General features: G+C 61.4%; 4 protein-coding genes across 6 annotated transcripts; 1 reads left to right on the top strand and 3 right to left on the bottom strand.

The window, feature by feature from the left end:
• The first annotated feature begins 623 nt into the window (after positions 1-623).
• Positions 624-6,114, top strand: NDUFV1 (NADH:ubiquinone oxidoreductase core subunit V1). Its single transcript, XM_036861071.1, has 10 exons — positions 624-793; positions 1,891-1,973; positions 2,047-2,217; positions 2,949-3,132; positions 3,959-4,148; positions 4,586-4,798; positions 4,942-5,108; positions 5,416-5,497; positions 5,706-5,851; positions 5,956-6,114. The coding sequence occupies exons 1-10, from the start codon at positions 722-724 to the stop codon at positions 6,040-6,042; spliced, it is 1,395 nt and encodes a 464-aa protein (XP_036716966.1). The 5' UTR covers positions 624-721; the 3' UTR covers positions 6,043-6,114.
• A 341-nt stretch (positions 6,115-6,455) lies between these two features.
• LOC118899402 (double C2-like domain-containing protein gamma) lies at positions 6,456-12,217 on the bottom strand. Its single transcript, XM_036861072.1, is given in 15 exon segments — positions 6,456-6,771; positions 6,851-6,947; positions 7,130-7,211; positions 7,312-7,469; positions 8,833-8,886; positions 8,976-9,067; positions 9,070-9,104; positions 9,192-9,234; positions 9,237-9,294; positions 9,512-9,583; positions 9,658-9,737; positions 9,901-9,990; positions 9,993-10,279; positions 10,377-10,483; positions 11,169-12,217. Coding segments are annotated over 13 exon segments (1,140 nt in total). The 5' UTR covers positions 10,141-10,279; positions 10,377-10,483; positions 11,169-12,217; the 3' UTR covers positions 6,456-6,640.
• Positions 12,218-12,237: 20 nt separating this feature from the next.
• NUDT8 (nudix hydrolase 8) lies at positions 12,238-14,453 on the bottom strand. 3 transcript variants are annotated; one of them, XM_036861073.1, is made up of 4 exons: positions 14,175-14,453; positions 13,401-13,533; positions 12,755-12,832; positions 12,238-12,653 (listed from the first exon to the last, which is right to left on the bottom strand). In XM_036861073.1, exons 1-4 carry the CDS (start codon positions 14,366-14,368, stop codon positions 12,426-12,428), a joined length of 633 nt encoding a protein of 210 aa, XP_036716968.1. In that variant the 5' UTR covers positions 14,369-14,453; the 3' UTR covers positions 12,238-12,425. The 3 variants fall into 3 exon arrangements, with proteins under 3 accessions (XP_036716968.1, XP_036716969.1, XP_036716970.1); XM_036861074.1 differs by having other exon boundaries at positions 12,344-12,611; positions 14,175-14,432; XM_036861075.1 differs by lacking the exon at positions 12,755-12,832 and having other exon boundaries at positions 12,344-12,653; positions 14,175-14,432.
• Positions 14,454-15,832: 1,379 nt separating this feature from the next.
• TBX10 (T-box transcription factor 10) lies at positions 15,833-21,986 on the bottom strand. The gene is given in 8 exon segments (XM_036861379.1): positions 15,833-16,122; positions 16,557-16,651; positions 16,866-16,933; positions 17,249-17,404; positions 18,392-18,563; positions 18,920-19,021; positions 19,113-19,416; positions 21,980-21,986. Coding segments are annotated over 8 exon segments (1,194 nt in total).
• Between the last annotated feature and the right edge of the window lie 2,797 nt (positions 21,987-24,783).

Here is a 24,783-nt window from a genome sequence, read left to right on the forward strand (position 1 = left end):
AGCACTAGCAAGAGGATGTGCCACCCACTGACTATCTCCACCCTCCTGGCCTCACCCCAACCTAGTACTCTAGACACACCTCCTCTGGGGAGACGTCCGCCAACAAACCCCAGTCTGCCCCGGCTCCCTGCGGCTAATAAGCAATCCTTCTCTGAGCCCAGGGGTGCCCGTAGTGGGTGAGGGGAAAATCATAGTCTGGGAGGATTTTGGACGGGGACGGAATAATTACAAGGCGGTCATGAGGGTCGGGCTATCACCGATCTGATTTCTCCTCCTTCTCCCATACATTTGTGCATACAACAAGAGCACGCGAAATGCGGAACTTGCAGAAAACACCAGAACCAGCAGAAGGTGACATGCGAGGTTTGTTTACTTGGGGATTGAAAGGCTGAGGGTCCACGGGCTAATGCGATGGAGCAGCGCGGGGGAGCAAGAGAGTAAATACCAATCGCGCGAAGGGAGAAAGGAGGTCCGAAAGCCCGCAGGACTGCGTCTCCCAGCAGCCTCAGCGCCAGACAGGGCACTTCCGGCCTTTCCGCCCCCCCTACGAGGAGGCGGGGCCAAGGGCGGGGCGGGAGCGGTGCAGGGGAGTTTGGGCGCGCCGTCGGCGCCAGGGCGCGTGACGTTATTCCTGTGCGCCGCCTAGCGTCTAGGTCGCGCCGGTTCCTCAGCCTCAGAGCCGTGAAGGTGACAGCGGGAAGTGACCGGGTTGGCCCCCGCGATGCTGGCGGCACGGCGGCTGCTGGGCGGGTCGCTCCCCGCACGCGTATCTGTGCGATTCAGCGGCGATACGGTGAGGCCTGACCTGGCTCGGGCCAGGGGTGCTCGCGGGCCAGCTCTCGCTGCCGCGCCTGTGCGCGCACCATCCCTTGGGTCTGTAGTGCCTTCTGGAGAACATTCTCATCTCCGCAGCCCGGCAGGAAGGTTGCCGATCCGGCCTGGGTGTAGAAAGGGAACGGGTCCAAACGGGAGGCTGACTCACCCCCGCCCCCAGCCCTCCGGCACCTTGGCTTTCCTTATTTAACAGCCGCGCGACTTAGCGGAAAATTTTGCAGGTGGCGAAGCGTCCTTGTCTCATTCCTTTCCCGCCACAGCTTTGTAGGGCGTGAAGGGACCACTGACCCATTTTACAGATGCAGACAATAGCTTTGGAGAGGGCCGTGCGCCTCCTCATTCTTCGTTCAGCGCTCCGATCCCCATGTTGGCTTTTAAGGGGTTGGGTGTCTGGAAACCAGGTCCCCTTAGCCCTCAGCTGGGGTGCGCCTCACTGGGTCACGTGGAATTCCAGACCCATCTCTCCTCAACTGTTTTATCCCAAGCGGGCCTCCCTCCGTCATCTTGTGTCCCAGCCGCAGTGAGGCATTTCTTTTCCTTCAGAAAGTGCATTTTGTCGCCAGCAGAGTTTAGTAACACAAGGCTTTGGCCTAACCAAGTTTTGGTCCAGCAGCACAGCCAGACAAGTAAATGGACATAGCATCACACTGGGCTCGGGAGTAGTATGTGCTGTGGGTCAGGTGTGGGCTTTGGCCACGGACACGCCTGAGCTTAGATTTCATCTGCTCCTTTGGGCTGTGTGCCTTTCATAAGCTCATTTTGCTCTGAGCCTCAGTTTCCTTTTCTGTAAAATGGAGGAAATCATTCCTGTCTCAAGGTTATGAGGATGAAATGGGGTTTTAGATATAGAAAGCTTAGCTTCGTGTCTGCTAATAGGAAGTGCTTACTAAGTGGTGATGGCAGCTATGATACTACGAAGGGTTCTTAGGCTTAGGCCACTGCCCTCCTCCCAGCCCAGCCCTCTCTAATCAGGGGGACTCAAAACTCTGTACCTTCTGGCCTGGCCCCTCATGACCCCAGAGCTCTCCTGGGCCTGCTGACCCTCTGTGTCCCCAGACAGCGCCCAAGAAAACCTCATTTGGCTCGCTGAAGGATGAAGACCGGATCTTCACCAACCTGTATGGCCGCCATGACTGGAGGTGAGATGGTGCCCTTAGGCCGGTGGTTCCCGAGGCAGGGCCTCCCCCTCACTGCCTTCCCCACTCTGTCCAGGCTGAAAGGTGCCCAGAGTCGAGGTGACTGGTACAAGACAAAGGAGATTCTGCTGAAGGGGCCTGACTGGATCCTGGGTGAGGTCAAGACGTCGGGCTTGCGGGGCCGTGGAGGTGCTGGCTTCCCAACTGGCCTTAAATGGAGCTTCATGAATAAGCCCTCAGATGGCAGGTGTGTGTAGGCAGGCAGCAATGGGGTTGCAGGAGAGACCTTGGGGGTGGCTGTGGCTTACCTGGGCCTTTGGGCTGTTTCCTTGGAAACTGAAAGTGAATGAAGTGGGAAAACATAGCCAGAGCTCAAGTAGGTGGGACTCAGTTCTCTCTGGTCTTCCTCAGGGGAGACTTGAGGGGTAGCAGAATCAACACAAAATTTTGACTCAGTCAGACTTAACTGATCAATTCCTAGCTCTGCCTTTTAATCATATAGCTTTGGGCAGTCTCCTGGCCTTTCCGAACCTCAGTTTTCTATTCTGTAAATGGATATTATATTGTGCAGGGATGAAAGAAATAATGTTCTTACAGCTTTTGGCCTGCCCTTTGGTTGGCACATAGAAAGCAAAGGCTAAATGTCGGCTATTTTGCCTCCTTTTGGCTCCAGAGATATGGTGGAAGTTCACGGAATGCTCTTTGTGACCAAAAGCAGATTTGGGCTCTTGGGAAAGCACTAGGAGAGACATTTGGACAGAACAAAGACTTTTCCTGTGGTCATAGCCACCCAAATACGGAATAGGCAGTGAGCTCCCCGTCATCGGTGGTGAGCAAGCAGAGCCCCTGGGAACATGTCAGGAGGACAAAGAGGGATTGGCTGTCAGAGGAGGCTTCCCTGGGTGGAGTGGGGTGGCATGTGGTTGAAGGCCCAACCCTGGTGGCCCTGTAGCCCGACTGACCTGCTGGCCCCCACAGGCCCAAGTATCTGGTGGTGAACGCAGATGAGGGGGAGCCTGGCACCTGCAAGGACCGGGAGATCATGCGCCACGATCCCCACAAGCTGGTGGAAGGCTGCCTAGTGGGGGGCCGGGCCATGGGTGCCCGTGCCGCCTACATCTACGTCCGCGGGGAATTCTACAATGAGGCCTCCAATCTGCAGGTGGGCAGGGGCGGGGCGTCAACAGAGGAGAAGGTGCTCAGTGTGCACTTACGTGCCCCAATCCTAGGCAGAGTTGTTCTTAGATTTTAGTTCCTGATCTGTCTGGGGTCGCACTAGGAGAGTGGCGATCACTCCTGCATGCCTTGTGTCCTGAATGGGACATGGCCCCCAATGCCTCTGTCTCTTTCTGTATGTTCCAGAGCGTCAACTTGGGCTCCATGACTCCTGGGGCAGGGGTAGGCTGGGGAACTCCCATATGGGCATTTTTCCTGAAGGGTCAAGGGGTCATTTCAGTAATTCTCAGCTCAGTGACGCCTGTAGTAATTGGTCCAGGGCCAAAGCCTCACCTTTCTATTAGGCTCCTACACAACAGTGATGAAGGATGTGGGAATAATAACCTGGCACATGGTAGCATTATGTGTAAGTGTTATTATTATTATTATTACATATTTAAAAATAAGCCTCCAGGGTCTTTTCCTCTACTCAGAAGCAATACTCGCTCATTATGAAGATAGGAAACCACACACACACGAAAGAAAACTCTCCCACAGATCCACCACCTGGAGAAACTACTTGCTGAAATTTTCATTATTTCCTTAAAGTCTTTAAAAATACATATAGTTGGAGAATTTGTTAAATGTTATTACAGAAGTAGCACATGCATCGTAAAAATCCCCACCCCCTCCCAGAGCGTCCTCTGCTTGTGTCCAAAGGGAGCTTTTGCTCTGGACTTTGGTGATGGGCTCACTGGGCCAGTGCCCCTCCCTCCCACGCACAGTGTTCCTGGGCTCTTGGGGACCGTGCCCCTCACACCCCTGTCCCACAGGTAGCCGTCCGAGAGGCCTACGAGGCTGGTCTGATTGGCAAGAATGCCTGCGGCTCCGGCTACGATTTGGACGTGTTTGTGGTGCGCGGGGCTGGGGCCTACATCTGCGGGGAGGAGACAGCGCTCATCGAGTCCATCGAGGGCAAGCAGGGCAAGCCCCGCCTAAAGCCTCCCTTCCCTGCAGACGTGGGTAAGACCTGGCGCCTGGCCCGATCCTGGGCCTTGTCCTGTGTCCTATGGAGTGCGGGATCTGGTTTCAGGTCCCCACTGGTCATTCTTAGGGAATTTCTGAGTCCCTTCTGCACTGGGCGTCTGACACAGAGAGCAGGGTGGGAACAACATAGAGGCTTCACCGGTGCCACCTGCAGTCCCTCATCCTGCCTCACCTCCCACGTCAGATACCCAAGTCCTCTCCAACCCTCCGGGAACTCGGGGCAGGATGGTGAAAAGGCAGTGCATCTCCTGCTGGAATCTGGGGTCCAGTGGGGGACGAGAATAACAAAGGGGTGAAAGCAGGGCTCTCTGCCACCGGAGCAGGACCCTGGATGTACCCCATTGCCAGGAAACCCGCCCCAACCTGTCCCCACCCACGGGAAGCCACCGATTTCTCATCCCATTCCCCCACAGGAGTGTTCGGCTGCCCTACAACCGTGGCCAACGTGGAGACAGTGGCCGTGTCCCCTACCATCTGCCGCCGAGGGGGTGTGTGGTTTGCCAGCTTTGGCCGCGAACGCAACTCAGGCACCAAGCTGTTCAACATCTCTGGCCATGTCAACCACCCTTGCACCGTGGAGGAGGAGATGTCTATACCGCTGAAGGAACTGATTGAAAAGCACGCCGGTGAGGCCTGGGGCCAGCCAGCAGGGTGGGAGAGCCTCAGGAGCTGGGGCTGGGGCTAGCAGAGGTCCTGGCCTCAGGGCTAGGCAGGTGTGCCGGCCCCAGCCCTGACCATCCATCCTTTTGGGGACTGACTGGGGCCCCAGGGGGTGTCACGGGTGGCTGGGACAACCTCCTTGCTGTGATTCCTGGCGGCTCGTCCACCCCACTGATCCCCAAGTCCGTGTGTGAGACGGTGCTGATGGACTTCGACGCGCTGGTGCAGGCGCAGACGGGCCTGGGCACGGCTGCCGTGATCGTCATGGACCGCTCGGTAAGGGCTGGCCCATGCTCCCCACCCAGTCCCTGCCTTAGGCCAGCCTGGTTAGTAACCCTTCCGGGGCCTCTCGGAGAACTGCCAGCTCTTGGGTCCCGGTTCCTGTCACCTGAGGTACAGTGAGGTGGGAGAGGCGGGGAGCAAGGCTTCTCTGAGCGACAAGCCCGTGGAGCCTGGGCAGGGCGGGATGCCCAGGGCGGGTGGAGGAGACAGCCAGAGTGCCGCTGGAATCAGGAGGGTGTGCCGCCGGGGGGCGCTGAGGCTCAGGCCTTGGGTGCCTCCTCACTGTCCCTTGTCTCCCCAGACGGATATTGTGAAAGCCATCGCCCGCCTCACCGAGTTCTACAAGCACGAGAGCTGTGGCCAGTGCACCCCATGCCGCGAGGGTAAGCGCGCTGGGCAAGCTGGGGGCTTTCTCGGTGGCTCACGCCAGGCCTGGGCCGGGCACTGGACCCTGAATAAACAGCTGCTGCCTCCCAGCCTGCTGTGGCTGCTCTGAGCCCCCCCCTCCCTGTGGCCCGCGCCCCTCGGGTCCCATCCCCCCCACGCCGGCCTAGGGAGCTCGTCAGGCCCTCTCTTGCTGCCACGGCTCAGGTGTGGACTGGATGAACAAGGTGATGGCCCGCTTTGTGAAGGGGGACGCCCGGCCGGCTGAGATCGACTCCCTGTGGGAGATCAGCAAGCAGATAGAGGGCCACACCATTTGCGCCCTGGGCGACGGAGCTGCCTGGCCCGTGCAGGTACTCGCTGCCCTGCTGCGTGCTGCTGGGGGCGGTGCTGAGAGCCGGTGCGTTGGGGGACTTTCAGGCCCTGCTGCACCCAACACCCCGACCCTCACCCCCAGGGCCTGATCCGACACTTCCGGCCTGAGCTCGAGGAGCGGATGCAGCGGTTCGCCCAGCAGCACCAGGCCAGGCGAGCCGCTTCCTGAGCCCGCGGCGCTGGGCTGGCATCCGTCTGCCTGGACGGCTGGACAATAAAGCAAGTGCTGCCCACTCGTTGCATCTTCTCTGTGGCCTTGCTCTTCACTCTGCCTCTGCGGCCCATTATTCCTGGGGGCTTATTTCCCAGACGGAGGTGGAGGTTTGGGAGGGATAGGTCAGCACAAGGTCTCATTGTGAATTTACACTTGGCCTCCTGTGCGTCAGTCTGTCGTAGACCATCCTGAGCATTGACCCCTCAGTGCAAGAAGCAGGGGTGGGGAGGGGGAAACTGTGGCCTGGGGTGCAGACCTGGGCCTGGCCCAGTGCAGGCCTCTGGAGGGTGGGAGCAAGGAGGACAGGGCCCAGTCTGCTCTGTGAGGCGATGGGCAGGGAAAGAACCGGCTGTCCGGTCTGGTTTGGAGGAGAGGTTTATTCTTGCTTCATGATTTGGCAGTGGGGTGAATTTGAAAGGGGGGAAGGAAGGAAGCAATTGACTAGGGGTGGACACGGTGGGTGAGGCAGCCCCAGGTCCTCCGAGCTCCATGGAGGCGGCCGCGGGTCAGCCTGGGGGACGGGCAGTGAGCAGGGCCAGGCCGGGGGCCCCCGCTAGCCGCTGAGCTGGAGGGGCACGCCATCCAGCGGGTGCCACAGCTCCAGCTGGTGGTCACTGCGGCCCAGGCATTCGCGCCAGTCCTGCTGGCGCTCCCCACGGGCCCGGCTATTCAGCTGCACCCCGCCTGGGTTGGGGGACAGGTCAGGAGCCGTGTGGGAGTCCACTGGGCCCCCCCACCCAAGCTCCCCGACATTCCCACTCACCAGTGAAGTCGTCAGCTGTGCCCGGGTCATCATCCCACACAGACACCAGCAGTGTCTTCTGCGCCAGCTCCTCCCACGGGCCTGCGCAGAGGAACTCCTGCAGGGAAGGGGCAGAAAGGCAGGAGGGAGGCGGCCTTGGGTCCTTCACAGCCTCAGAAATAGGCTCAGACAGGTGAATGGCTCAGGGTAGCTGGGGCCTGTGCTCTCGGAGGCGGGATGTTGACACCCCTCCTCCCACCCCCCGCAGCCAGGACTGCCTCCCCCCCAGCCCTGGCCTACCTCGTTGAACTCAGGGTTCGGGATCTTCTTCCGAACACTGGTCTTATATTTCGATTTCTTCCCTCCATTTGGATGCAAGTAACTGATGGGGAAGAACGGGGTCAGCTCAGGTGCGGCCCTGGAGAGGTGAGCCCCAGAGGGGCTCTGAGGGACCCTCACTGTCCGCCCCTGGTCACACTCACAGGCGGACGAAGGGGTCCGAGTAGCCGTTGGCGTCCGTGGGGGCGAGGTGGGCACAGCGCGGCACACCCACCAGCAGGCCGCCCTGCTGAGAGCTGTAGCACAGCGACAGCAGGATGCACCCATGCTCCTCCCCGGCCACCTCAGCCCCCACCGCCTCCTGCAGGGGGTAGGCTTGGGGTCAGCTCCCGTGTGGCCCGCAGCCCAGCCACCCACCCGTGCTGGCCTGGACATGAGAACGCAAACTGGCTGCAGAGAAGTCAGGGGCCAGTGGTTTGATTTCATGATTCAATTTACAAAAACAGTCACTGGCTTAGTGCCCTGGAAGGAAACTTCCAGGTCAGCTCTATCCTTCAGGGCCTGAGAAGGGGACGGGCTTGCCCAGGCCACGTGACTGGCCAGTTCGGGGCATCTTTGTCGTGGAGGGGAAGGGAACTGATGTCCCTAAGGGCCACAAACATGCTAGGAGCTTCCTAGGTGGCCTTCCATTAGGTACCCGTCACCACCCTCCCGCAGGGTAAGCCTGCTGCCACAGAAGCAGCTCCAAGAGGCTGTTCTCTACCCAAGGACATGCAGGTCTGTTCAGCTACAAAGCCCACCCTCCTCACACCCCGCAGCCCAAGTGGCCAGATTCTGAACGTCCTTTGCCACACTCGGCCCCCGGAGCTTCCAAAGGACTTGGGAGGATGCCTTGGAGAGAATGTGCTTCTCCCACACTTAACGAGGGATTTGATTTGCCGAGAGCCCAGCCACCTTGCTGGCGTTCAGCTCTCAGTAAGGGAGTGCTCCACGAGCCAAGGGGCTGCGGTGCAGGGCTGGGCCAGGAAGTGCTTGTGGCGGGTCCCTGCCCCACCCGGTAGGGCTCCGCAGCTTCGCCTTGACTGACAGTCGCAGCAACATGCGGCTCCACTAGGCGGCGGGGCAGCAGCACCTGGCCCTCCGGCCCCGGAGGAGCTGCGGAGGGCCCTGCCTCAGCCTTGCAGGTGCCCGGGGGCCTGCTGGGCTGCAGGGGTTCTGCCCAGGTCTTTGGTTTCCTATTGCAAATCCCCTGCGATCACCATCACTGCCTCCTGCCAAGGGCCTGTCTGTGACTACCAGCCCCAGGAGTGTGGTACCCACACTGCCTCGGGCAGACCTAGCAGCCGTGGAGACCCACCATATCCATTCCCTCCGGGACCTTGACCTGCCCTCCCAGCTCAGGCCATGGACAAATCCCACCGGCTCCAGCCTCTGCCTCAAGCTGGCCTGTGTCTCTGCCCCCTGAGGGCTTGTGCCAGCGCCCCACAGCTCCCCTGGGCTGCCCTGGCAGGGGAAGTCACCCTCTGCCCAGCCCCTGGGGCCTGGCTGTTCCCTGGGCCTATGAGCGCTCACAGGGCCGCTGAGCGAGATGGCCTCGGTTTCTCCAAGCCTGCCTGGGCCTGGACCCCTGTCCAGCCCACATCAATCCCTGCCTGACACACTTCAGCCTGGGCCACCCCAGACCTGCCCCCCCGATCCTCGCTGGGCCCCACCGTCCTACCCACCTCCTCATACAGAGACATGCCACGTGCTGTGTCCAGGCTCTCGGGCCTCTTGGTCTGAAAGAGCAGAGAGCCCGGTCCCCTTGGCTGGACACTGCCCAGGTCTCCCTCCCTGCCTGCCGCACCCTGTGCACCAGCCCACTCACCAGCCTCCGCCTCTCCAGACACACATTGAAGCTCCTGGCTCCGTTGGGCACCAGCTTCCCCAGGGGCACCCGCAGCTCCCCCAGGGGAGGCGCCGCCGCCGTTGCCGTGGGTCCTCCCAGATGCACAGCCTGGTGGCCACCCAGGTCAGACCTGGCCAGGCAAGCCCTCACCCCCGCCTTGGCCCTGCCCCCTTGTGGCCCAGGCCCTATTCTCACCGCAGGGTCTTGCGCCAGGCGTCCTGGAGGGTGAAGCCATGAGTGTCTCCTCCCAGACAGGCCTCCTTGTGCCCCGAACCGTGCGTGTCCGCGGCTGGCTGGCCTGGGGGCCGAGCAGGGAGGGTCAGAGCCTCATCGGGCCCCAGGGCCCCAGCCTGGTCCCCCTCCCTCATATGGCCTCTAGTTGCACATCCCAGCAACGGGGGGCTCCCTGTCTGAGGTCGAGGCCTTGGGGAAGAGGGGCATGGCAGGCCAGGTGGGTGCTGCAGGCTGGGTGTGCGGCCAAGGGGCAGCAGTAGGGGCCTGTGTCTCGCCCTCACCTTGCTGGCCCCGGGCGGCAGGTTGGCTTTGACATAGGTGTCCACAGAGCCCAAGGCCGGTGGCTTGAGGCCCTGGGAAGAGACAGTGGATGTGGGACAGGCCCAGGGCCCACGCCTGGGACCCAGGGATGCCGCCCCATCCTCACCTTGGCACGGTGAGCTGTGCAGTGCAGGGTGCTATTGTCCGTGTCAAAAAGAAGCGTGAACTCGAGGGTGCCGAGGGTGGCTAAGGGCAGGTGGCCGGCAGGTCAGCTTCTACATCAACCCCCGCCCCGGCACGACGCCTCCTGCCCTGCCCCTCCCCTGGTCGGAAGCCTGGGATGGGCCCCAGACCCCATCCTGGCTGGGCTGGGCCCAGAGGGTCCCCCTTGTCCCCCGTGCCCACTCACTGCTGTCGTCTGAGTCTCCCTCTGGCTCTGGGTCCGGCTGGGACTGGGATGCAGAGCGGATGGTGGGGGTCACTGGAGGGCGTAGGTCTCGGGTGCGCAGGGTGGCTCAGCGAAGGGGTAGAAGTGCGGGAAGTAGTCAGAAATGAGGTGGATGGGCCGGATGGGGCCCGGGCTCACGTCAATAGCCATGTGTTCCTGCACGCTCACCCGCCCCCAGCCCGCCACCGCCGTGCCCGCCATGGGGGCCCGGACAGGGAGGGGGGACTCAGAGGAGCCCCCGAGGACCGGAGATGAGGGGACCGCAACAGGCCAACCAAACAGGGCGAGGAGGCATCACTGAGGGTGTTGGCGGGGGGCGGTCCTGGGCAGCAGCTGGGACCTGAGGACAGAGCGCAAGGTCAAGGCCGGTGGGGTGGGGGCCTCCAGCCTGGAGGGGGACCCCGTGGGCTGGCAGGTAGGCCGGCTGGGCTACTTACCGCTCTGAGAGCTCCTCCACCTGGTTTGGGTCGCTGCCGGTGCTGGGTGTGCGCCTGACGGAGGTGACACGCCTGACGGAGGTGACCTGGAGAGCCAGAGTGTGGCCCTGGGGGGAGCGGGAAGGGGCGGGACTCAGGACTCAGAACACTTCTCTGGGGCCCAGGAGACCAGCAGCTCCCTGCCCTCCACCCCAAGGGCCCCTTCCCTAGTGCTGGGGCCCAGCCTCTCTCCTCCCCCAACCCCTCCCCAATTCACACACAGCCGGGGAGAGTTATTTTTACCGCCATCACGTGGCCCTGCTCCCAGGTGAGGAGGCTGGAGGGCCAGAGGTGACACAAGGGGTGTGAGGGGCAATGGGAGGGGAGTGTGGGGAGGAAGGGGTAGGTGAGACAGAGGGGTCGGGGGAGAGCCTGTGGGGAGGCGTGTGGGAAGGGGGAGGGGTGTGGAGGGCAGGCTGGGGGGGAGGGGAGATGGGCGGGCGGGGAGGGCTCTGTGGAGGCGGCGGGGGTGGCGCCGCAACCTGGTCCCCTTGGAGCTCAAGCTTCTTAACACCTGAATCCGATCACTTCGGCACCTCTCTCCCCCTCTCCCAGCCTGGAATAAAATCCTAACCCATCACTGAGGATTGCCCCCTTGGCCGCTCACTGGGGCCCCCTGAGTGCTGGGCCCCTTCCCCCCACGTCCCCATGGCTCCTCTCCATTTCCTAGAACACCCCAAGCTGTGTGCACATGCTGCTCCCTCTGCCCCGACTTTCCTCCCTTGCCCTTTGACCTGGCCTGCTCCTGCTTACCTATGGCCTCAGGGTCACTCTCTGCAGGGGAACGTGGCTGCCTTTACCTGCTCAACCTTCCCTGTATTTTCCCAGGGGTCTTTTGGGGGCCACCCCTTCGCTACTCTCACTCTAGGAGGTTCACCCTGCTCCCCAAGCCTGTGCCCCAGACCCTGCCAATCAATGAATTCCAAATCCAGCAGCCACGTGACAGGCTCAGGGAAGGGCATGTGACCCGAAGCAGGCCAATAAAGTACAATTCTGGGATAGACTGGCCCAGAAAGAGAAGCTGTTTTCTGTTGATGGGATGCTGGTACCGTGCCATCCTAGAGCTGTTGCCCTCTCCTCACCTCTCACCCCTGTGGAGTAGAGAATGCTCCTGAGAGTGAGGCCAATACAGTGGAAAGCACAGAAAGAAGAGAGTTCCTGAGCTCCTGGATCCAGCTATGCCTGAAGCTGGTCTATCTCTGGAGTTTGTAATCACCATTCCTCCTTTGGCAAAGTCAGCTAGTGGGTGGGGTTTTCTATCACTTGTCCTGCCTAATACTGCCCAGTCCACCGTGTCAAGGTTAGACTGCCCACCCCTTCAACTCTCTCACAGAGATTTACATAATTGATACATAATTCCATTACATATCTGTGAGTAATTAATGTACAATCACATGATTATCTGTGTGACCTGGTCTAAGATCTCCCACAGACTGAGAACCCCCAGAGGGCAGAGTAGCATCTGGCTGGTGCACAGATGGGACCCCAGCATAGCACCTGGCACATGGTGGGAGCTTGGCACGTTAGAGGTTTGCAGTAGCATGCAGGGCTCCTTTCTGGATGCCTACCGCCCAGCACATGTTCAGCCAGGCACGGAAGATGGAACAGGAGCTCGTACAGTGTAGTGGCTAGGAGTTTGGTCTCTGGAGTCAGAGAGGGCCTGGTTCAAATCCCAAACTGGGGTGACCTTGGGCAAGGTGTCTACCCTCCCTGAGCCTCAGTCTCACCAGCCAGGGACAGCGTTGGCCCCACCTCACAGGGTTGTGGTGAGAGTGAAATGAGAAAAAAGACTCCAGGCACCTGGCACACAGTGAGTGGGCACAGCAAGTAACAGTGTGATTATCCAGAGGCACCCCAGCCAGGAGGCCAGCTGACCCATGGGGTCTGCCCAAGGTCAAGGCTCCAGTGCAGACGGTGCAGTCGCCGCGGAGTTGGCAAAGGCTCTTTATTCAGTCCTGGAGTGGAGCTGGCGTGGCAGGGCAAAGGCAGGGGCTGCTCAGGGCCAGGTCATCAGCCCCTGGGCAGTTCAGGGCTGGCCAGGCAGGGCTGGTAGATGCCAGGTGCCAGCAGCTGCAGGGTGAACTCAGTGATGACGGCCGTGAGCCCCCAGATCCGGTGTGGCCCGTGCAGGAAGACAGGCAGTGTGTAGCGGAAGTGGCCACCATGGCAGAAGTGGGTATAGCCCTGGTTCTGTTCCTGCAGCAGATGGGCCAGGGGCAGTGCAAACACTTCATCCACCTGTGGGCAGGAGGCAGCGAGAGGGCAGACAGAGCACTGGCCACCGCAGCCTCCGCCCATCCGGACGACCCAGACTCCACCCCTAGCACCTCCCCACTCACCTCATCGGGGTTGGGCCTGAGGCTCTGGGGATCCAGTGGGCCCACGCCGGCCAGCACCGGCACCACAGTGGCCTTTTGCTGAGGCAGGAGGAGGGCAGGCAGTCAGGGGAGGCATGCCCTGGACGGGGCTTTGGGGCTTTGGGGCAGGGAGACTGAGAGGAAGACTCCAGGGGCCTTAAGCAGTGCAGGCCAGGTCCACCCGGCCCCTGCCCTTGGACTTGCTCCAGCCACGCTGACTGACTCAGGCCCCCCAAACACACCAGACCCATTCAGGCCTCTGGGCCTTCGCTTTTCCTTACTTTTACTACCCTAAAATCTCCCAATGGTCATTCAGTCCCTGCCTACCCTGCGAAGCCCTCCCCAACCTTTGTCCACCGAGCAGAGCTGATTCACCCTGGAGCCACCTCCACCCCAGGACCTGAGCCTCAGTATCCCTCGTGAAAGGGGATAAATACCCCTGGCCCCTTCCTGACGGGCTGTGTGAGGCTGGAACATAACTGCCAGGCGGGTGTCCCCACCGCACTCCGTGACTGCCACAGTCCATGACCACCCTCCTCGTCCCTGGGTCTCTGCTCCTAGCCCAGGGCAAGCAGAGGGGCTGAAAGGGGCAAGGGCCGCTGGTGGTTTCAGGGCCTGGTGGGCTTACCTGGTCGTGCACGGGCCTCAGGACACCCCACACGTGCTCCTCAGGCACAACCAGGCCCACCTCCTCACGGGTCTCCCTCAGGGCCGTGTGCACCACGTCCCGGTCAGCGGGGTCACACTTGCCACCTGGGAAACTGAACAGGCACAGGGAGCCTGGTTCTTGGGCTGCTGGGGCCGTGGAGGGGTGGGGGTGGAGGCTGTGGCAGTGACCCACCTAAATAACGTCTCTGCCTCTAGTTTGCAGAGAGGGCTAGGCAAGCCACACGACCTCTCCAGGCCCGGTTTACTTCCCTGAACAACGGGAGTAAGGGAGAGAGGCTCTGGGGCTCAGACATGCAAACTCTGCTTATGGTGGCCCCAGAGGCGCTGACATTGACCCTAGGATGTCCCCAGTTCCCGCCGGGGGCGGGGCCAGGCGGGAAGCCAGGTGGCCCCGCCCCGCGCGCTTCCTCGGCTCGGGGACACGAATCTCCCAGTAGTCGCCGGAAGGGGGCGGAGTCCTGCCTTTCTGGAGGGGGACACAGATCTGAGCGAGGTGTCAAGCGATCCGCGCGGCGCCCGGGCAGGACCACCTGCGGCGCCAGATTCGGGGCGGAGGGACGTGGGTTGCTCACTCCCGCCATAGCCCTCTGCCGGACGGGCTCTCAGACCCAGAACCCATTCTACAGAGGCGGAAACCGAGGCTCGGAAAGGCTAAGTGCCTTGCCCACGACCCTGCGGTCTCCGGGTTCAGCGGCCACTTCCTAGAAGGGAGAGGAGTTCTCGGCCGGTGTACCTTACGTCACCCTTGTGCCTCCCGGCCAGGCGGCTGGACCGCAGCGTGTAGAGCAGCGCCGGGACCCCGCGCACCGAGCACAGCGGCACGAGAACCGCGGCCGCAGCAGGTCGCACGCGGAGCCGGGCCGTGGCCCCCGCCAGCAACCGCCGGCAGCGCCGCTCGCCCTCCGCCGACAGGCAGTCGGGCAGCATGTCCGGTCCAGCGCGGCCGGGACACCGAGGTCACCGGGCGGCGAGAGGGAAAGGGCAGAGCGCACACTCCGGGGTGTCCCGGGAATCTGGGGGGCGGACCGTGGGAGAAGTCTGCCCACAGGGTGGGGCTCCGTAGCGGCACCGGCCTCGCCCATGGGGCGGGGCCCGATTAAGGGGCGGGGCCCATGCCGGGAAGGGGCCTCTCCGCGAGTTGTGGGGCGCGGCCAGAAGGGGCGTCACCAGATAGCCTGGACTTCCGGTAGAGGGGCGGGCCTGGGGCGGGCCTGGGGCGGGGCGGAGCTGGAGTGGCAGGTCTGGAGAGTGTCCCTTCCGAGCGCCTAGAACAGCTGGGGTCGCGCCTGGCCCGGCGACGGGGCTCGGCCGTGCTGACCGCGGGGTTCTCGAGTCGGGGTGTCTGGCTGTTGAGGCCCCGCCGGGTCCCGCGTTTCTCCGCGCCCGCGGGGATCCGGGACCTCAGAGGAAGTGCTCCAGGATGTTCGGGGTCGACGTTTAGGGGGTCTACGAGGCAGAGACGCCTGGGACCGCGGGAGGAGTGCCCGGCCCTCCCTACCCTCCGGGCCCTCTCTCCTGGTTCCACTGGGTGGCACGCGCCGCGCCCTCTCGCTCCAAGGGTCCCACTCCAGCCCCCGGCTTTCTCCCTGCTTTTCCCGCCGCCGGGGAGCTCGTGTCTTCTCCCGTCCCCCGTCCTCCGCAATTTCTACTCTTAGAGATGTTGGTTTAAATGTCACTTTCTCTAGAAGCTCTTCTACCTGGAGTGTTGATCGGATTCCCAAACTCCTCCCGCCACCCTCACCTTGATCCCTGTGGTCACTGCCTGTGGTGTTGTGCACCCCTCGGCCAGACTCTGGCCCCTCGAGGACCACACACCCCAGCCTCGCACTTAGCACCTAAACGTGGAATGGCAGATGTCCCATGTTTTGCTTCGACTTTGAGCAGGTGCTTCCCTGAGCTGCAGTTTCAGTCCTCATGTGGGCACACGAGGCAGAGGGCAGGAACGCAGCCTCCTTCACAGCCCTGCCACTCAGCATGTGTCGCCACCTTTACCATCACTCTGTGCTCCCAGGGATGCCAGCAGCACTGGGCAGAGCTTTGCGATGTCTGCAGCCCAGACTCGGGGGTGTGGGCACTCCTGAGGCCCTCCACCTTGGCCTCCAAGGACAGAAGTGCAGCTGACCACCCATTCCAAACAGTTTAGTGTTGCAGGGAAGAGAGAGGTAAAGCAGGGTTTGGAGGAGTCACCTCCAAGGCAGAAGGGGGCAGGTTGGGCGGTAGGGGCTCTGGTTCCAAGCCTGACACCACCCCAGCTTTGCTGGAACTCTGGGCAGGTAGCTTTCCTCTCTGGCTTCCACCTGCCCTGCTCTCCTTGTGAGGATGTCTCTGCAGAGGTGAGGCTGACGAGGGTGGGCTCCAGGGTAAGAGCACTCTGTCCACAGGGCCCTTCCATCACTGCGGGTCCTGGCCAGGCCCCAGGCGCACTGCAGTGGGGGAGAGGAGCCCCAGCCCAGCTGGGAAGCGGAGGCTCCCCTGATCCCTGTCAGCCTGGATATTGGGTAGGGGGTATGGTGTCGGTCAGGCCCTTGGGATTCGGAGGGGGCTTGAGGCTCCAGGGTACAGGCCCTGGTAGGTGAGGGGCCGGTAGGTGGCTGGGGCCAGCAGAGCCTCAGGGGGAGCCAGCAGCTGATGGTGGAGCCTGGCAGGGGTCCTGGAGGTGAAGGCTGGAGCTTTGTTGGGGTCTGAGAGAGGAAATGGTCTGAGTGGACCCCAGACCTCCCCTCACACCTTCAGCCTTCCTGTCCCCTTCCCTGCTCCTCGCATCCCAAGTTGCCCACCGCTTAGCCTTTGCTCTTGCTCTTCCCTCTGCCTGGAATTTCTTCCCCACCTTCTTCCTCTGTCCAAACCCTTCCCAGTCCTCCAAGGCCCAGCTCGGGAACCACCTCCTCCAGGAAGTCTCCCCAACCCCCCTGCCCCTGCTCTCAGCACCTTGTCCCGGCCCTGGTCTCTCTGCCGTGGGTCCCAAATTGTCTCAGAAATCTCTGCCTCCCCCTCTCTGTCCACACAGATGCCCGGGGAGCTTGCTGAGCATGCTGAAGCCCCTTCCTGGGGGCCCCGTGGCCCTGTCCACTATGCAGGCTCTGGTCCCACTGTGTCTGTGAGCCTGGGGGCTGACCTTTCTCCTGCTCTGTGGAGCCCTTCAGCACGCAGGGGCGGAGGCTGCTGCGACTCCGGGTCGGGACGCTGAGCAGGGGCCGTGGAGATATAGGCCTGAAGGTGGGGCAAGCAGGAATGGGGCAGGGGGTCAAGATGGAGAACCCAGGCCAAGGGTCATGGTCAGAGTCAGACAGTGGGACCCCAGGACAAGCCAGTGGGCATGACTCTGAAAGAAGGGTCAGAGGCCTTAGGAGATGCCTGGGGATAGGGATGGGGTGAGGGGGTGTGTTAGGGCAGCTGGGCGGGACTGTCAGGGGCCAGACGGTACCAGGAGTCCGGGTCACTCTCCCTAAAGCCCTTGGCAAAAGGGTTGCTGGCGATTTTCAGCTGGGTGATCTGCAGAGGAGAAAGGGTAGTTATGGGCCAGCCCTGAGCTGGGGAAAGGCTGTGGGCCCCAGGCTCAGCCACTCTCTCCTCCCTGGACACCCCCATCCCCGATCTGGAGGCCCTGGGACCTGGGCCCCCCAGCCCAGGAACCACAGAGCCAGTGGGCATGAAGGCAGGGGGAGGACTGTGGGTAGATGCCCACTGAGTCCGGGAAGGAGAGAAGGGCAGGGGTCTGTGTGCCTGTGGGGCCTAAGAGCCTGGCGCCTCAGTTTCCCCCCTGTGAGGTCGGCTGGCAGCTGCCTCACGAGCTGTGGCCTGACCCACCCGGTGGTTCTGATACGCCGTCACGGCCGTGAACTGGGTCTCCGTGAAGATGAAGGACTTGAAGTTCTCCTGCGTGTAGCGCTCGCTGTCTTTGCGTGGGTCCACGAAGACCACGTGGAAGCGTGGCTGGTAGCGATGCATGGAGCTGAGAATGATCTGCGGGGGGTGCGGAAGGGGTGGGGCAGCAGCAAACCCTCTCTGAGGCCGAAGCCCTTCTTCCAGGGCCCGCTGCCCCCATCTGATAGCGGCGGTGCTGGGTCTGAACTTGAGAGTCTGCAGTTCTGTATCAAAGGCCCCTTTGTCTGAGCATCCAGGCTGCTTGGTGTCTCTCACTCCCACGTCCCAGCTGTCACGGAACTATCTGACCACCTCTCCCACCCCACTGGCACCACTCCGCCCGGCCACCGTCATCTTTCTCCTGGATTTCCGCAGCTGCTTCCTGGCTGCACTCCCTTCACACAGCAGCCCCAGTGAGTCAGCTCAGATCCCTCCTGTGGCTCCCGAGCTACACAGAGTAAAGACCAGAATCCTCTCCACAGCCAACTGGCCCTGCAGAGCAGCGCTGGACACCCCTAGGATCCCTTCCCCTCCCACTGCCCCTCTGAGCTCCACCCCAGCCAAACGGGAGTCTCCTCACAGCTTCCCCAACTCCCCAGCATTCTCCAGCCTCAGGGCCTTTGCACTTGCTGTTCCCTCTGCCTGCAACGGCTCCCCCTTCTATATGCACAGGCTCCCTCCTCCACTTCCATCAGACCCCTCTTCAAATAGCGCCTCAGCTGCTTCCTGAGCCCCCTGAACTCAACGGCCACCTCCGTCTCAGCCCCCCTCCCTGCTTCCTTTTTCTCCTGACATTTATCACCCTTCTGCCATCTGGATTCTTTGCTTACCATCTGCCCGGTACCCCAGGAGGTAAGCCCCCGTGAGGGCAGGGATCTTTGTCTGTTTGACACAGTGTCAGTGGTGCTGGGTTCCTGCACCTACGTGGGCCTCGCCCCACCCGCCTGGCAGTCTCTGCTGTCCAACCCCCGGCCAGGTGAGCTCGGGCACCAAAGGCCCAGCCAGCCCTGGCTCGGCTTCATCACAATCATGCCCCAGCGTCCCCTGCCCTGGCCGAACCCCTCCCCACTGTGGCCCGGGCCTCACGTGGCCGTTGTCGTCCAACAGGTTGTTGGTCAGCTTGAGCTTGTCGAAGGACACAATCTGGCGCATCCACTGTGCGCCCTTGGCCGGCGAGTCGGGGTGGAAGTGCACACGGCCAGGCGTGGTTGGGTCCGCCTTGCCCGCCACCAGCCAGGCTGAGCTATGGAAGGCATATCTGGGGACAGAGTGAGGTGGCGAGGGCGCCCTGACTGCAGCCCACGGCACCTCATCTGTTGCCCCCACCCGGAGCCAAGACTGACGGGGCACCTCTCCTACTGCCCATGCACTGGCCCCATCTGCACATGAGGATCCGGAGGCTCCAGAGCGCTGTCTGGCCTGGGTTCACCGTGGCTGCATCTGCTGCCCTGGGCTAGCCCACCCTACCTGCCCAGGTGCGCCCACTGCTACCCAGGATAGGCCCCCCCCGACACTGCTCCGACTGGCCCCTGCCTCCCCCAGGGTGCTGGTGGGGGTCTACTTCCCCGACCAAGTGCCTGAGGTCTGAGCTGCGACCCCCAGCCAGGCCCGGACCTGTATCTCTTGTCATCCAAAGGCACGAAGTCCATGAGCAGGGCGTAGTCAGCCAGCGTGTCCATGCCCAGGATCTTCACCTGGAAGGTGGGGAACATCCTCCTGCGGGAGGGGGTGCTCAGCAGCCCGAATGTGGTTCCGGCCTGCCCCCAACTCTCGCCACCGACCCGCTGCCGCCCGCCACTGCTCATACCTGCCCGCCTTGGTGACAATCATCTCTGTGCCCAGCTGGTTGAATTCCTCCCACAGAGCCTTCATCTCCAGCTGAACCGTCACACCAGAAACACATGGGTTCTTGGGGCCCTGCTCTGTGGGCTCAGCCATGGCTTGGGCCCCTGTGGAGCTGGTGGAAGGGCCTGATGGTAGCAGGGAGTCCAGCTGGGGCTCCCAGCTGGAGCTCGTCATGGGCAAAGGGTAGGTCTCTGAGGGGGCAAATACCCCGAGGCCAGCAGAGAGGAAAGCTGGGGAGAGAGGACGGAGTGTGGGCCCCTGTTCACCTCACCCACCCCCACTCCACCCAGACAGCCTTCATCTTTCAGGCTGCACCTAGATGCCTCTTCTTCCAGGAAGCTCTCCCTGACTGCCAGGCCTGTTTTCCCACAGGATCCCCAACTCGGCATCACTTCATGAGGTAAATGCTCAGTTAAAGCTCCTGGAGACCAGAGACAGGACCTGTCAGGCTCCCCAGGGAATCTTTGAGCCATCAGGAGGCCGAGTGGCCTTGAGCAAATTGTTTCACCTCCCGGAGCCTCAGTTTCCACACTTGTCACAAGGGGTTCTTAATATCTGCCTTATAGGGCTGATGTGAGGATTTGTGAGGACACGCACAAGCCTGGCACACAGTAGGCCCTTCATAAAGGACATCTGTTATGGATGATGCGACACGTGGGGTCATGGGGGTGGGGGGTCTTTCTCAGCTCTGGGGAGACCTGGCTGCCTCGTGCTGCTTAAGGAATACTGAGCTGAAGGAGATCCCCGAATTACCACGAATGACTCTTACCCATCTCTGACCCCGAAAACTGGCCCAAATCCTGCCTCCAGAAGCTGGTTCTAACATCTTTCTGCTCTGGCCTCCTCACTTTTTTCTAAGGAGCCCACCTTTTGATCTGCAGTCCTGGCACAAGGCTTGGCCAAAAGCTTTGCCACAGCTCCACCCTTCTGATTAAAAAAAAAAAAAAATCCTAACTATTGATACAACGAGATACTACTTTACACCCACAGGGATGGCTATTACCAAAATCCAAAACAATAACAAAAAGAAGAAATGAAACATTACAAGTGTTGGCGAGGATGTGGAGAAATTGGAACTCTTGTGCATTGCTGGTGGAATCTAAAAATGGTGTAAACCCTGTGGAAAACTGCTGACAGTCCTTCAAAATATTAAAGATAGAATTACCATACGATCCAGCAGTTTCACTTCTAGGTATAAACCCAAAAGAATCCAGAGCAGGGACCCGAACAGATATGTGTACATTGGTGTTCATAGCAGCGTTGTTCACAATAGCTAAAATGTGGAAGAAACCCTGGTGTCCATCGATGGATGAATGGATAAGCAGAATGTGTCTATACAGACAATGGAATATTATTCAGCCTTTAAAAGGAAGGAAATTGTGCTACAGGCTACAATGTGGATGAGCCTTGAGGATGTTATGCTAAGTGAAACAAGTCAGTCACAAAAATACTGTGTGATTCCACTCATGAGAGGTGCCTAAAGTAGTCAAATTCATAGACAGAAAGTAGGATGGTGGTTGCTAGGGACAGGGGGAGGGGAAGGGGAGTTAATGTTTAATGGGGACAGAGTTTCAGTTTTGCAAGATGCAAAAAGTTCTGGAGATGGATGGTGGTGATGGTTGCACAACAGTATGAATGTACTTAATGCCACTGAACACTTAAAGGTGGTTAAAATGATAATTTTTATGTTCCGTATATTTTAACACAATTACAATTTTAAAACTAGGAAAAATATCCTGAAAAACAAACTGTTAGTTTCTAGCAGCCCCATAAGGGGCTGAGGACCTGGTAAAACCATGAGATCCTCTGGGCAGAGGTAGAATTTTGGTGTTGGATGGATGGATGCATGGACGGAGAGATAGACGGGTAGAGGGAGGTTCCTGGGATGGTATAGCGTGTGATGTGCTGGCCAGAGTCAGTGCACAGTAGGTGCCTGGTGAGAGTGTGGGGCTCCGGGCCCATGGCCCCATCCTTAGCAGCCCTGAGAGCCACGTGTGAGAAGTGGCACCTCACTAAAGCCCCTGGGAGTTCTGTAGTCTGGAGGTGGGTGGGTCTCACTGAGAGGGGATGGGCCATATCGGGTCCAAATCCCCCAGAGGGGCACGAAGGGTGGCTGGGCTAATGTTCCCCACCACCTAGACCAGGCCGTCACATGGGCAACTGCCCGTCACCCAGCTGTCCTGCTGGAACATGTACATCATCCGTAACTGATGCCAGCCCCCAGGGTCCGTGGTGATGCGTCCCAAGTGGGGGAGGCTCATGGCTTTGCTGGGCCTGGGGGCTTCACAGGCTGGTTACTGGCCTCCAAGTCTACAAGCCTACACCTGCCCATCCCAGTCAATGTGCCACCCCTGAGCACCCTCAGTAACTCTGGGCAGGCGCCTGTCCTCTGCCCAGTTCCTCTAAAAGCCAGCACCTCTTGGGGTCAGGGGTTGACAGTTTCCCACCAGCATGAAGTCAGGTTTGAAGGGGAAGTTAAAGGCTCCTTGTCCAGCCCCCAACAACCTTGCTCCTCAAGGGGTGAGGCCCAGAGAGGGGCGGGGCCAGGTCCAAGGTCACCCACGTCTCATAAGGCTTTCACCTCCCAGAAATGGCTGTGTCTCCCTGCCTGTCAGCACCCCTATATTTGCACTTGGGTGGCTGTGAGCCCATCGACCCCGCCCTGGGGGATCTGAGGCCTCAGCCTGGGGTGCCCCTGCCCCATGCTCTTGCCCAGGCCCTGGGTCCAGTGGGGTTTCCTTGGTCCCCACGCCCAGTGCCTGCCCCCCACCCCACTCACCCCAGGGCCTGAGCCCACCCATGGGGCTCCCTTGGCTGCCCGCCCCTTACCTGCCATGGGGACAGCCTGGACTTCCGGCTCCAGGAGAAGGGCGGCTCAGCTGGGGTCCCTGCCTGCCCCACCTCTGGTCAGTGTCTCCCGGTCTCCCGGTCCATTCGGCAGCACGGCTCAGCTCTCGGGCCCTCAGTCCCCAGTCTCCTGGCAGGACTGTCCTTCCCTCCTCGATCGCCCAGGTCTTGGTTCTCCACCCAAGCCAGGCACCTGGTCTCTGCAGGCAGGACCCTGGCTCTGGGGTGTGCAGAGTCCCTTCTCCAAGCCGCCCTCTCGCTGGACTGCGCGAGGCCCCTGGCTGGGCTTGTCCAGCTCCAGGTGCGATGCCGTGCGGGAGGAGGGCAGGTGGGAAGGCTCTGACGTGGCAAAGCCTCCTCTCCCTCCCCCGGTCCCCCCTCCCGGCTTCCTCCTTCCCCAGCTAGGAGCCCCCCAGCCATTCCCGATCAATGGGCCCAGACGCAGGGCAGGGGCCCATCTCGAGGACAGGCTGGGTGATCTGCAGGGGGCCACGCCTGGTTGACTGGAGGGGCCGGGGCTGACAGGGCCTCGGGGAGGTCAGGGGGCTGCGGTGGTGGCAGGAGCATGGAGGGCTGAATGGCAGAGGCGAAGCTCTCTCCCCAGGACCCAGACACCTGACCTGGGGCTGCTGGTATGGAATCACCAGGGAGCTTGAGCAGGAAAGGCAAGGGGTCAGCAGCTGTAAGTACTAGCAGAGGCAGAGCCCCAGGACTGGGGATGGCAGGAAGCCAGGTCCTCCTGACTGCTCGGCCCGATGAGCTATGCAACGCTGGCAGGACCCTGACATCCCCGTGCCTCAGTTTCCCCAACTGAACTAAGTGCATGATCCCTTCTGCCTGGGATGGGCTGGCCCAGCCTGGGGGGCAGTAAGCTGTCCCCATCCTGGTTGACGGTGCCTACACAGTCCCCACAGGGGGGGACGCTGGCCCAGGTCAGAGGCCTCTGGGGCATGTCCTGACCAGACACCCTCCCCAGGTGGCCCCTGCCCGTCTGGGGCTGGGCATTCAGGGAACACACAGATCTCCAGTCAGGAAGGCAGAGGAGGGGGGTTCCCCGAAGCTGGTGTCTGCCATGTGGTGCGAGGAGGGTCATCGGGCTAGAACCCGGTTAGCCCACTCCAGGAGGGAGCATCGCAGGCTAGCCCCCAGGCCGGGGCACTAGGTGAGAGCACACCGAGCTGGGCATGCTCGACTGGGGTCCCCAAAGGCGGCTGGACCCCCGCACCTCCTCCAGAGTCTGGCATGGGAACAAGGGGTTGGCAGAGGCCGTACTTAACAGGGGGCAGAGAGGGTCTGCTCCTCTCGAGTGTGACACCCTGGCCCCTCCCAGAGCCACATGTCGCATGTCGGGGGCAGACCTCTCCTCCCTTCAGCTCAGGGAGGCCTGCTGCTTCCACCCCCTGTGCCCCCGGTCCCTGCCTGCCAGGCTGGGAGCAAGCCCTCGGGGAGAGCATGGGCCGACCCCTGGCATAGACCCGCGGCCAGCTTTGGGAGGAAGGCTGCACCAGCACTGGGGTCTGCTGCTGGGCAAGATGGGGGAGAGTTCTCTGCGCCTGTGATGGAGGGTACCAGCGGCTCCCAGGTGCGACCCTGTCCCAAGATGCACAGTGGGGCAGGTGAGAAATAGGCAGGTGATGGAGGGGTTTGGGGGATCTGCACCAGTCCTAGTGGCTCCCCCTCAGCCCGGACTCCCAGGGCCCCGGGGTTCTACTGGCTCCTGATGTGTGTGTGTGCTTGCACACGCCTTTGGTCTGTGTGATGGGACACCCCCACACACACACACATGCTCATGCATACGTGGGCACACTCACATGTCAGCCCAAATGCATAAACGAACTCAAGACCTGATGATCTGCCACCACTCCTGTGCACATGTGCACAAGCTCCTCTTACACACACGCACACAAACACATACACACCATGCACACAGGCACGCTTCCCTTTACAGCCTCCTCCCCGGCCAGTCTGCCCTTCCTGCCGGAGGCGCCTGCTGGCCCCCTGCCCCCTCATCCATCTCGCCTGCCAGCCTGTCCCTGGTGCCCCCATATCCTTCACACCTTCTCATCTCGCTGCTCAATAGCAGAAGTCAGCGTGGCAGCTGTGCCCGCGGGGAGATGGATGGGCCAGGCGGCGGGGGTGTAGAGGGGCCAGGGAGTGACGCCTGGAGAGGATGGAGCTCTGGGCTCCACCAGCCCCACCGTCAGGCAGGAGCGATGCTCTCAACACAGGGGTGGGGTGGGGTGCGGGCCCGGGGGGTGGAGCATGGAAAGGGTGAGGCTGTGTCCAGGCCCCATCCCGCCCCATCCAGTTCAGCCCTGCTGTGGACACCCTGCAGAGAGTGCCTGGGGCAGGACTGAGGGGACCCCCGCCGCAGACCCTGCGCCCGCTCCCTCCCCGATGCTGACTTCTTGTCCTAGGTGGTGCAGGAGACTTCCGCCTGCCCTACCTGCACCTCCTCCCTGCATCCCTGTGCCTGGACGGCTGTCCTGGGTGGGGAGAGCCTTGTCGAGCTGCACCCCTTCCCCAGCCTTGACGCCCCCTGAGCCCCCATGAACCCTGAGCTCGTTACATACCTGGAAATGCACATCTGGGCTGTGCCATCAGCCACATATGGATCCCCCTGGAAGAATGCCCAAGATACTGAGGTTCTCAGAAACACATGTGTGTGCAGACACACACACACACACATACACACACACACAACCACGGAGCACCTGGGGCAGGCACACGCCTGGACACCCACACACACGGGCACACAGAGATCGACCTTCTGGCCCTGGGAACGC

Source organism: Balaenoptera musculus, chromosome 8 (assembly GCF_009873245.2).
Source record: "Balaenoptera musculus isolate JJ_BM4_2016_0621 chromosome 8, mBalMus1.pri.v3, whole genome shotgun sequence".
Lineage (NCBI taxonomy): Eukaryota > Metazoa > Chordata > Mammalia > Artiodactyla > Balaenopteridae > Balaenoptera > Balaenoptera musculus.